This window comes from Cynocephalus volans, chromosome 3 (genome assembly GCF_027409185.1).
Source record: "Cynocephalus volans isolate mCynVol1 chromosome 3, mCynVol1.pri, whole genome shotgun sequence".
Taxonomy (NCBI): domain Eukaryota; kingdom Metazoa; phylum Chordata; class Mammalia; order Dermoptera; family Cynocephalidae; genus Cynocephalus; species Cynocephalus volans.
Genome location: NC_084462.1, coordinates 171,129,490 through 171,142,563, shown reverse-complemented (window position 1 = coordinate 171,142,563; position 13,074 = coordinate 171,129,490). Strand labels below are relative to the sequence as shown.

The 13,074-nt window shown below is 35.2% G+C and overlaps 1 protein-coding gene across 1 annotated transcript in view; it reads left to right on the top strand.

The window, feature by feature from the left end:
• Nucleotides 1–13,074, top strand: part of CATSPERB (cation channel sperm associated auxiliary subunit beta) — a 140,728-nt gene that overhangs the window by 119,349 nt on the left and 8,305 nt on the right. Inside the window, exons 19-20 of the mRNA XM_063090157.1 lie at nt 4,144–4,341; nt 5,267–5,377. Coding sequence (XP_062946227.1) covers nt 4,144–4,341; nt 5,267–5,377 — 309 coding nt within the window. The remainder of the gene's footprint in view (nt 1–4,143; nt 4,342–5,266; nt 5,378–13,074) is intronic.

Sequence of the window (13,074 nt, the reverse complement as noted above, 5' to 3'; positions counted from 1 at the left end):
ATCTAGATGTGTTCACCAGAGATGTGCACAGCTATGTGTATCTGGGAGTGGCTGGAACCATCTCTGCTCTTCTGGGATGCTCTGGCAGGGTTGTTGAGTTGGTTGGGTCTCTGAGCACTTGGCAGGGGAAGTGTGCATGGATCTAAGCCAGTCTACCAGTGACAAGAAGGATTGCATACACCCAGGAAAGGCCAGTGCACTCCCTGCACCCTCTCTACTAGGGTGGGAGGCTCTGATAAGTTTGCCAGAACTCAGCAGGTCTCCATGTCCTGCCTCCTATCCCAAAATGGCAATATCCATTTGCAGCTTGGGACCAAGAGGGGTTGGGGGACTCTGTGTGCATTTCCCCTCTGAAAAAAATGCAGTTGTGTGGGCTCCCAGCATCTTCCCATACTGGACTCACTCCCCATGAGGGCTGTGCAGTTACCTTGCAACTTGAATTGCAGGCATCTGCCATGGGAGTGATGACCACAGACCTCCCCTACCACCACCTGCCTACCTTGTCCCAGCAGCATGGGGTCTCTCCAGTCTCTGCATCAGTCTTGGTCAGATGTTTCCCTTGCCTTTCTATGTTGCCATCTTGAGTTTCCAGATCTTGGGGGGGGGGGAGTTCCTCACTATTTTGCTGGATTCCATCATTTTCTCCTATACATTCTATTATACAAATGACTATCTACTCATTGCTTTGAACTTTCTTTGCATTAGAGGTAAGGGATGGCCACCTCTAGTGAGCCATCTTGACAGAAAAAATAATTTATTGTAAATTGACAATTTGTAATTGTATAAGTTTGCAGTTACAAAATGATGGAAGAAGAAATATAACAAGTGCTGGCAAGGATGTGGAGAAAAGGGAACCCTTGTACACTGTTGGTGGGAATGTAAATTAGTTCTGCCATTATGGAAAACTGTATGAAGTTTCCTCAAAAAACTAAAAATAGAATTACCATATGATCCAATAATCGCACTTCTGGGTATTTACCCAAAAGATTTGAAATCAGTTTTTTGAAGAGATGTCTGCACTTCCATGTTCATTGAAGCACTATTTACAATAGTCAAGTTATGGAACCAACCTAAGTGTCCATCAACAGATGAATAAAGAAAATGTGTTATACATACACAATGGAATACCATTCAGCCTTAAAAAAAAGAAAATTCTGTCATTTGCGACATGGATGGATTGGTGACATTATGCTAAGTGAACTAAGCCAGGCCAGAAAGAAACAGCACATGTTCTCACTGAAACAATCAAACTCACAGAAGCAGAGAATAGAATGGTAGTTACAGAGGCAGTGGGAGGGATGGGGAAAACTGGTCAAAGGACAGAAGATCTCAGATGGTGGTTTTGTTTTGTTTTTTTAGTTCTGTTTCACGGTATGGTGATTATAGATAATAATAGAGTACTGTACATTTCAAAATTGCTAAGATAACATATTTCAAAAGTTCTCACCACAAAAAAATGTTAAATATTTAAGGTGATGGATATGTTAACCGCTTGATTTAATTATTCCATATTGCATTCATAATTACAGAAAATTTAGAATATAAGCAAAGAAAAAGAAGAAAAAATTACACTTAGTCATACCTAACAAGGATGACTAAGCACTTTTAACATTTTGGGTATTTAAAAAGGCAGTATAGAGGTACACAATGGAGGTTAGAAGCATGAGCTCTGGAGAAGACTTCCTGGGTTAGATCTCACTTCCGGTACTGTTTGTGTGACGTTGAAAAAGTTTCTTTACTATGGCTAAATTTCCTCATCTATAAAATGGAAATGGTAATACTTGTATATACTTCATACAGTTGTTTTGAGAATGAAATGGAAGTCAAGTAGGGCATCTAAAACAATGTTTGGCACCTAATAAATGGTCAATAACTATTAACTTACAATATTTTCTTCTTTTTTTTCTAAGACTGAAAGAGCATTGAATATCCATTTTTAGAAACTTACTCATCCCACTTAATTATATGTTTTAATCCATTCAAATCAATAAATATTTTTCTGTATATTCTAAAATTTTTTTTATTATGCAAACTTTCAGATACAGACAAAAGTAAGACTTCCATACACCCATGACCCAGAGTAAATAAGTCAAGACTGTGCTACTTTTGTTTTATCACCCCTATTTAATTTTTTCGTGTTTATATTCTGTTGTGTTTTTAAATGAATGGCAGACATCATGTCATTTTACTCCCATATGCTTCAATACACATCTCTAAAAAATGTGTATATTATCTCTCGTATAACCACAGTGCCATTATCATCCCTAAAAATTTTTTAAATAACTTTTTTTTGTATAAAACTCAATCAGTAATCAAATTTTTCCAGTTGTCTCGAAACGTCTTCTTTCTACAGTTCGTTTGTTTTAATTGATATACAAACAAGATTCATACAGTATGTGGTTATTTTAGCTCCTAGGTCTCTTTAGTTGCAGGCAGCTACCACTCCATTTTCTTACCCTGCCATTGAATTCATATAGAAATTGGATCAGTTGTACTATAGAACATCCAGCATTCTGAATTTTTCTGTTTGCTTCCTTGTATCTTACTTAACTTGTACTTTTAGCCCCTAGTATTTCTTTTAATAGTAGAACTCTGCTTAGATTCAGGGTTGATATGTCTGGCAAAAGTACATAAAAACACATCGTTCATAATGGCCACAGAGTGGCAGACAGAGCAAAAGTATCACTACCAGAGTCTACTACATTGCTATAGTTATTAGTACCTCTACATTTTTTAAGTTTCAAAAATATCAAACATTTTCAAACAGAATTTATTGAATTTTGTTGAATGTTTAATACTGTTCAAGGAGCAAATAAATACATTTACTGTGCATAAATTCCTACCAAAAACCTATCTTTATGAAATGCAATGATTGCTAAGTGAACAAATTTGTTTCAGAATGTGTATTGTTGAATGTTTAATATTGTTCCAGGACAAAGTAAATACATTTACTGTGCATAAATTCCTACCAAAAACCTATCTTTATGAAACGCAGTGATTGCTAAGTGAACAAATTTGTTTCAGAATGTGTACCGGTAAAAGTCATTTTATTCGTATCATCAAAGCAAATATCCGAGTGCTCATCAGTGAATGAAGAGACTCTCATAGATTTGATTTCGATGTAATAACGGTACTTAATGAATGAGTTCTTGATTCTTGTTCATTTCTAAGTTTCCCAAAACCAGTTAGATGGGAATATATTTCTTCCTGGAAAAGAATATGTTTTCTGTTATGATTTATTCTCATACAGATTTTTATGGTCAAGTTTATTATTCTATATCTTTTATGACTTTTTTTCTTTTTTTTTTCTATATTCTTTAATTGGTTTCTGCAGTGGATTGATTGAATTGTGTCCCCCAAAATTCATATGTTACAAGTTTAATTCCCACTGTACCTCTTGAGGATAGAAAATCCTATTATGATAATTGAAAGGTGGGGCCTTGAAGAGGTGGTTTGATTGTAGGACCATGCTGTAGGAAGTGGATTAATAATGGTGATCAGGGGTGTGATTCTGCACATGAGAGATTAGTCTTTCTCTCTGCTCTGTCATTTTCTGCCATGTGAGATGCCTGTGTCACTGTCACCACCACCAAGACCCTCACCCTGGACTTTGGACTTCCCAGCCCCCAAAACTGTAAGCAATAAATTTTTTCTTATAAATGACCCAGTTCTGGGTATTTTGTTATAACCAGCAGAAATGGACTAATACAGTGTCTGTATTTGTTTGGTAGGACTGCCACAAGAAAATTCCACAGACTGGGTGGCTAAAACAACAGAAATTTATTTTTTCAGTTCTAGAGGCTACAAGTCCAAGATCAAGATATTAGCAGTGTTGGTTTCTTCTGAAGCCCCTTGCCTTGGCTTGCAGATGGCCATCTTCTTGTGTCCTCATGTAGTTGCCCCTTGGTCTTTGTGTTGTCTGTGTCTTAATCTCCTCTTCTTATAAGGACACCAGTAATACTAGGTTAGCACTTACCCAAATGACCTCATTTTACCTTAATTACCCCTTTAAAGGCTCTATCTCCAAATACAGTCACATTCTAGGGTCCTGGGGGTTATGACTTCAACGTATGAATGTTGGGTGAATACAGTTCAGCACATAACAGCTTTTTAAATAACCTTCATTTATTTGGATATTTCCAGGGTTCAACTTCACTGGCATTTATTGCATGGGGGGCATCAACTGAGTGCTTTATTACAACCATCATGTCAACAATGAAAAGCAGCTGTAGTTATCTCAGATCTATGCGTCACATTCCTAGCAAATTTATCCCACTTGAAGACTGGATTAGTGGTGTTCACAAAGACAGCCAGGGTTTTAATCTGATCAAAACTCTGCCGGTAAAAAAATCTACATATATTGGTTTAAGGGTATCAATAAGATAAGACTTTTCTGTGATTGGCTGGCCATTCAATTTTAGCATTTCCTTTCTGAAATGCTCAAAACACTTCACATTTTTCTATCTTCATGTCATTTTGAGGATGTGATTATTATTAATTTTTAAAATGTAAAAACTTTTTGTAATAATGATTTTTCTTAATAGCCTTGTAGTTTCATCATCATTAATATCACTGTGTACTATAACAGTACACAGTATAATCTTGGATTTTTGTGATATATATAAAGCTATTTGCCCTTATGTTGACTAACAGTACTGTGACTAACAGCCCTTACGTTGACTATACAGTACTGTGTATAGTACACAGTAATTAATTTACAGTACACAGTATAATCTTTGGTTTTTGTGATATATGTATATATAGCTATTTGCCCTTACATTGACTTGTCCTAAGCTAATAAACCTTACTGGTCCCATTTCAATATAATATTTTAATTGTTGCCTTGTTAGAATCTGTGATTCTTTTGTAAATATAAATTATTACTCTTTGTAAACTAACATTATTCATAATTTCCTTTGTGACAAAAAAGCAAATGATCAAGTTTGAAGAATTATTTGCTAACTACATCATAAGGCCCTTTTATAAAGTGTTTAAACTTTATCACATTGACTTTGTGGAAGCTATTTTAGGTACTAAAAGTATTTTTCACTTATTAGCAAGTTCCAAATTATATTACCATGGGTTGAAGTGTTGAAATTCCAGAAAACGAGGAGTAGAAATGTTAGGGGAAGAGAAATTTATTTTAATACCTAGAGCTAAAAGGGAAATAATTGTATTGAATGCTTTTCTAGAAAATCAAGATATTTAATTGGGAGCCTAGTAAATAGTAATGAGTTATACATTTTATTTGTTTAATCACTTGCAGATAAACTACAGGCCTCCATCTAATATGGGAATCGCTATTCCACTCACAGATAATTTTTATCATGCCGATCCTAGCAAACCCATACCAAGAAATTTATTTCACAAGTCAAAGGTAAATAATTTTTTTAATGAATAAATTAGTATTTATTTGAATTCAAGAGATCATTCACTAAAATTACATATGAACCTAGCTGTGGGGATTAAACGAGAAGGTGCAGCTATTAATGTTATTACACTACTACAGATACCCCTGTTCCTCCTACTACTTTAGCACCCCTCCTCTTACTGCTGCTCCTAGACAGGTTTTGGAGCCACAAAGTCTAAATGGGTTCTTTCCCCTTGACTCTCCCTGCCTCCTATTTGGATTTCATAGGTGGGATCCTTTCTAAAATGAAAGGAATCCCCAGACCCATCTCACCTCTCCAGCCCTGTGAAAGGAACAGTGTCCCCAAAGGAAAGAAGACTGTTTTGTTCCAATGGTGGGCACATTTAAACTCCTGCTAAGGTTCTGCCTAGAAAATAACCAAATCAGCAGCACCTTGCCTCGGGAGGTAGAGTGAGCAAGGTAGAGAGAACAGAGAGGAGCCACTGAGCTCAGAGCAAAAATACATCATGGGGTAGCTTCTCCAGGAAGCCTCACAGATGCCTATGGAAGCTCGCAAGCTATTTACCCTTACATTGACTTGTCCTAAGCTAATAATATGTCTTACTGTTTCCATTTCAATGTAGTATTTTCAACTCTTGCCTTGTCAGAATCTGTGATTCTTTTGTAAATGTAAATTATTACTCTTTGTAAACCAACTTATTATTCATAATTCTCTTTGGGACAAAAAAGCAAATAACCAAACTTGAAGAATTATTTGCTAGCTACATCATTAAGGCCTTTTTATAAAGCGTTTAAACTTTATTGCATTGATTTTATGGAAGCTATTTTAGGTACTAAAAGTATTTTTCACTTATTTACAAGTTCCGAGTTATATTACCATGAGTTGAAGTGTTGAACCTATATACGCATACAAACAGACACTAATTTTCATCCATGCACATGAACACACACATACACAAAGACAGAAAACTGGCACTTTTGTTCAAAACTCTCCACAATCTTCCGATCTCCTTCAGAGTGAAATCCAAATTCTTGCAAAGGTTTACAAGGCTCCCCGTGATCTGGCACTGGCATGTCATCTGAGCTAATTTCCCCAGCTTCATCTGCTCTAGCCACGTTGGCATCTCTGCTGTTTCTCAAATATGACAGACATATCTCTGCCTCAGGACCTTTGCAGTTGCAGAAAATCCCTCTGTCTGGAATGCTCTTCTTCCAGATATCACATGGCTCATTCAGTCACCTTCTTCAGGTTTTTGCTAAATGTCACCATCATAGTGAGGCCTTCCCTGATGCTCTATTTAGAATTGTAACCCCCATCTCCATTGTCCCCCCTCCCTATTACCCTTCCCTGCCTTGTTTTCCTCCATATCACTTACTACCGTTTTTCATCTTTTACTCATTTATTTTATATATTGTCTTTCTTATCCCATAGGAAGGTAAGCTCATAAGGCAGGGTTTTTGAACTGTTTTCTTCTCTACTGTATCCCCAGTACCCAGAACAGTGCCAGACATAGGGAGTACTTAAAAATTGCTGAGCAAACTAATAATACACATTTATCCACATTACACACACACATACACACACACACACACACATACACACACACACACACACACACACACACACACACACACGACATTAGGAGGTTAACAAACTTCTTATTGAATCTTGGATATCAAGGTAAGAAGCTCTGCCCCATGCAACAAGTAACTATGATACCAAGTTCTCCAATTCCAGTTTCTCCCAAAGACAAACTCTGTTGTGTCACAAGAACTACTTCCTCTATTAAATCATGACTGTACTATATTTACATGGAAATCCTTAGTTTTCTTTTCTTGCCCCAAGGATTTTCTTGAAAGTTAAATAGGAAATGTATCTGATTTAAACCTAAGAAAATAATAGGGTTTTTATGCACCTTTTATGCATTCAACAATGTTAATTTCAGCATTCCCAGTGCTATCAGGCACTGTATAGACATTCTCTGAGGATACAGCAAGGATCAAGATAAATATGGTATCTACATGGACTCTAATATGGGACATTAGGTATTAAACAAAAAGTTACACCAATTAAATAGGGTCATCTAGTGCAGGGTTTCTGAACAGTATGGCTCTGCATACCATAAACCAGAATTCTGTGGAAATATTTTTATAATGCAGCTCTCTCAATCTCTCCTTACAGCTACTAAAGCAGAAACTATGGGGTACCTTCCTAAAATCTGCATTTAAAAAAATCTCTGCACCTGATCTTGTTTACCCTAAAGTTTAAGATAGACCAATAGTAAACAAGATGCAAAGCAAACAATATAACTGTGTATCAGGGAGTCAGGAAAGACATCCCTGAGGAAATGCATCTGAGTCAACTGAGGGAAGAGTAGAGGTTAGCTAAACAAAGGAGGAGGGAGTAGTAGCATAGTAGAGGGGAGTGGGGAGACAGCCTTCCAGGCTAAGGAAATACCATGCACAAAGGGTGGAGTTGGGAAAGAGCTTCATGTCTCTGAAGAACTCAAAGACCATTAGCCTGGAGGAGAGAGGGAGGGAGGGAGGTAAGGAGGGAGAGAGAGAGAGAGAGAGAGAGAAAGAGAGAGAGAGAGGAGAGAAGAGAGAGAGAGGAGAGAAGAGAGAGAGAGGAGAGAAGAGAGAGAGAGAAAGAGGAGAGAAGAGAGAGAGAGGAGAGAAGAGAGAGAGGAGAGAAAGAGAGAGGAGAGAAGAGAGAGAGAGAGGAGAGAAGAGAGAGAGAGAGAGAAGAGAGAGAGAAGGAGGCACTAAAAATAGTTTGGACACAGTAGGCCCTAATGCTATAGGTTCTTTTAGGCCATTGAGAAGATTTTGAATTTTATCCTAAAAGAAATTAAGAGCCATCCAAGGGTTTTACACAAGTAAGTGACATCATTATTTTGTATTTTAAAAACTATGATTAGACCAAGGTGACAAACATCTACACTCTTTCCTGGACAAATTCTATGAAACATTGGTATGCATATTTTTGAAGAATAGATCAGTGAAGGTAACAAATAAATAAATAGATGGATGATTGATTGATTGAGTGAATTCTATTAAGAGGCCAGAAAATTTGAGGAAATTCTTAAGGCAGAAAGCAAATAGAATTATATGCACAGACAAATACAACTGGAAGAGGTCACAACTGATAGTAAAACAAAACACAAACAACAAATAACCCTACAACTGATGCCTAAAGAGGGAGTTTGAGAGCATTTCAACTCCAAAGTCATAGGATACTAAAACTTTGGCAGCTTCTATGCAGTGCTGGTCAGGGAAAAGTGCAGCTAAGCTGGGGAGTCTTTTCACAATTGGTAAGCAGCCTAGAGTAGACAAAATCTGGAACACAGAGGCAGACCATGCCCCAGGGCGGCTACTGACAATTGAAAGACATAGGAGCCCCTCTCCAGACACAGGATACTCATTCATTCCTCCTTGCAGCCCATTCTGCACAGTTCCTTGAGAACAAGGTAGCAAAGAGCTTTCTAAAAATAAGTGTTTCTGCTGTGATGAGAACTAGAACCCTAGCAAACCTCTCATTCTACAAAATCACTCCCTAAAAATAACAGAGCAAGGGGGAAAATAGGAAGATTGCATTGGAGCAGACTATTCAAAACTAATGTAACTTTGCCTCTAATCACCAGAATATTAACATGCTGGGGAGCACAAGTGCATATGAACCAGCACTATGACCTCCTTGTTATACTGACACTACTCCCATGCTAGCCATCCTATATAATGTCATTCAAAAAAAAAAACACTGTAGCAATTAGACTATACAAGGATGAGCAGGCAACTGTAAAATGCCATCCATTCGAAGAAAACATATACAATAAAAAAAAAAAGTCATAAATCTCAACAACTAAAAAAAAATGATGCCTCAGAAAACAGAGTTAATATCATAAGTAGAAACAAACTCTAGAGTATAATAATTATTTCCAGAAAGATTCAAGAAAATATTGCAACCATGAAAAAAATTGCAGCTATCACCAAAAGTTGGAATTAACAATGTAAACAATGAAACAGAACCCAGTCGATTGAATAGTTGAATGGCCTCAACTAAACAGCAAATTACAGAGCTGGGATTTGAAATATTGTAGAGACAGATTATCTATTGTTAATGTAGCTCTAGGTGCCTAATATCAGCTTCAAAGCCAAAACTGATAGAAATACAAGGAAAAAATGAAAAATGCATAAGAATGAGCGACTTTAACGCAACTCTCAGAAATGGTCAGATCAAGTGGTCAAAAGCACAGGTAAGGATATAGAGGGTTTGATATTATAGCCAGTACTCAGATGTATTTAAGTATCTTTGTATACAACAGAGAATACACATTCTTTGCAATCTGCATGAAACATTCATATAAAGTGACTATTTTGTAATAAAGTCTAAATGAATTTCAAAAATATTTAATACAGTCCCTATTTTATAACCTTAAGTCATTACAACTCAAATTAAAAACAAAACAAAAAATGACTGAAAACTAGTACACACATATAAACACACACACACACACCCCTCTTCAGTTCACACACTCCTGAATCTATCTGGTCTGACTTGTGAAAACACAAGCAAAAATCCTAAATAAAATACTAGCAAATCAAATACATAAATATACTAAAACTATGTATACACACACACACATATATACATACCAGGAGATTGTACAGTTTCTCCAAGAATGTAGGAGGTTTGAGCATATAAAAATATATTAGAATAACTAAATTTATAAATGGATTAAAGGAAAAATAATCTCAATAGAGACCATAAAGATATTTGATACAACTTTACCCCCATTCCTGATTAAATTTCTGCAAACCAGAAATAGAAGAGATACTCCCCAATGTAATAAAAAATACTATAGGAAATCTATAGCAAACATCATATATAAAAATTAAATATTAGAAACTTTCACACTTAAATACTTCTATTTGATATTGTTCTGTATTGTTGAGCTAAGACAATGTGACAAAAATCAATGAAGTATAAATATTGGAAAGAGACAAAACTATACCATTTTCACAGTATACATTTTATAAGTATAATTATTTACTTAGAAAATATGGAGGAATCAACTAACAAATTATTAAAACTAATAACTATAAATAATGTAGCCCAATGGATATAAGATCAACAAAGAAACATCAGCAATGTTTCTATATATCTGTAATAACCAATTAGAAGGTATAATGAAAAATAGATCACTATTCATTTGCTTACATTCAATAATAAATGTAACATTTAACCTAAAAATAAGTGCAGGAATAGGTATGAAGAAATTATACAATTTAACTGAAGCACATAAAAAATACTTAATAAATTGAGAGATGTCCCATGCTCTTAATGGGAAGACTCATTATTATAAAGCCACCAGATCTCTCCAAATTAATCTATAAATTCAGTGTAATTACAATGAAAACCCCAATAGGATATGTTTTAGAGAAAAAAATGTACTTATTCTATGGTTCATACTGAAAAAAAATGCACTAATTAAATCATTTTTTAAGAATGAAAAATGAATAAGGGATTTGTCCTTCCAAGTATAAAAAAAGTAATTAAAACTATGATATTGCCCAAAGCTGGCAGATGGAAGGAAAAAGTAAAGATTGGAGTAGAGAGAAATAAAATAGAGAATAGAAAACCATAGAGAGACTCAATGAAACCAAAAGTTGGTTCTTTGAAATAATCAACAAAATTGACAAACCTTTAGATAGATTGACAAAGAAAAAAAGGAAAGAAGATGCAAATAACTAAAATCAGAAATAATGGGATATAACTGGCTACCTCACAAAAAGAGAAAGAATTACAGAGGATACTATGAACAATTGTATGCCAACAAATTAAATGATCAAATGAAATGGAAAAATTTATAGACACATAGAAATAACTTAAACCGATTCAGGATGAAATAGAAAATCTCAACAGTTGTAAGACCTGTAAAGAAATTGAATCAGTAATCAAAAACCTTTAAACAAAGAAAAGTCCAGAACCAGGTGGCTTCAGTAGTGAATTCTCCTAAACATTTAAAGAAGAATTAAGACTAATTCTTCTCTAAGTCTCCCAAAAATAGAAGAGGGAGGAACACTTCCTAACTCATTCTGTGAGGTCTGATACCAAAGCCAGATAAAAGTATCACAAGAAAAGAAAATTACAGGCCAATATCCCTTAGGAATATACAGTGATACATCAAAAAGTTTGTGGAAAAATAAAATTAAAAGATAACATGAATTTTTTCATGAACTCTTTGAAGCATCCTCATAAATGTAAAACTCCACAATAAAATACCAGCAAACCGAACCCAACAGCACATTGAAAAGATTATACTCTATGACCATGTGGGATTTGTCCCACGAATGCCAGGGTAGCTCGACATGAGAAAATCAATCAATGTAATACACCACATTAATAGAAAATCATATGATCATCTTAAAAGACTCGGAAACGGCATCTGACAAGATCCAATACCATTTTGTGATAAATATACTCAACAAACTAGGAATAAAAGGAAACTTCCTTAAAGGGTATCTATGAAAAACCCACTGTTAGCATAATACTTGACAGCGAAAGGCTGAAAGTTTTCCCTCTAACTTCAGGAACAAAATAAAGCTCTTACCACTTCTATTAAGTATGTTACTGGAAGTTCTAGCCAGGGCAATTAGGCAAAGAAAAGAGATAAAAGGCATCCAGATTGAAAAGGAAGAAGTAAAGCTATCTCTCTTCACAGATGACACATTATGTATAGAAAATCCTAACACACACACACGCACACACACACACACACACACACACACACACACACACACACCAAAAACTAATAGAACTAATAAACAAATTCCACAAAGTTGTAGGATACAAGATCAATGTACAAAAATCAGTTGTATTTCTATACACTAGAAATGAATAATCCAAAAATTAAATTAGGAGAACATTTCCATTACAAGCACATCAAAACAAATAAAATATTTAGGAATAAATATAACCAACTAGGTGCAGGACCTGTACACTGAAAGCTGCAAAATAGTGCTGAAAGAAATTAAAAGAGACCTAAGTAAATTGAAAGATCCCATGCTTATGGATTGGAAGACTTAATAGTGTTAGGATGGCAATACTTCCCAAATTGGTCTACAGATTGAATGCACTCCCTATTAAAATTGCAACTGTCTTTTTTGCAGAAATGTAAAAGCTGATCCTAAAATTCATATAGAATTGCAAGGACTCCGAATAAGGAAAACGATCTTGAAAAAGAAGAGCAAAGTTGTAGAACTCATGCTTCCTTATTTCAAAACTTACTATAAAACAATAGTAATCAAAACAGTGTGTTACTAACATAAGGATAGACATACAGATCTGTGGATTATATAGATGTATAGATCAATGTTTTATAGTTTTATAGCTAAAACTATAAACTATAAAACTCTTATAAGGGAATATAGGTATAAATCTTCATCACCTTGGATGAGGCAATGGTTAAACAGGACACTAAAAACACAAACAACAAAACAGGTAGAAAAATTGGACTTCAGCAAAAACTAAAAACCTTTTTACATGAAAAGTCATGATCAAGAAAGTGAAAAAGACAACCCACAGAACAGGAAGCAATGTCTGCAAATCATACACACTAGCATCCAGAGCATATACACTATTCTTACAACTCAACCACAAAAGACACGCTACCCAATTAGAAATGGATGGAAGTCATGAA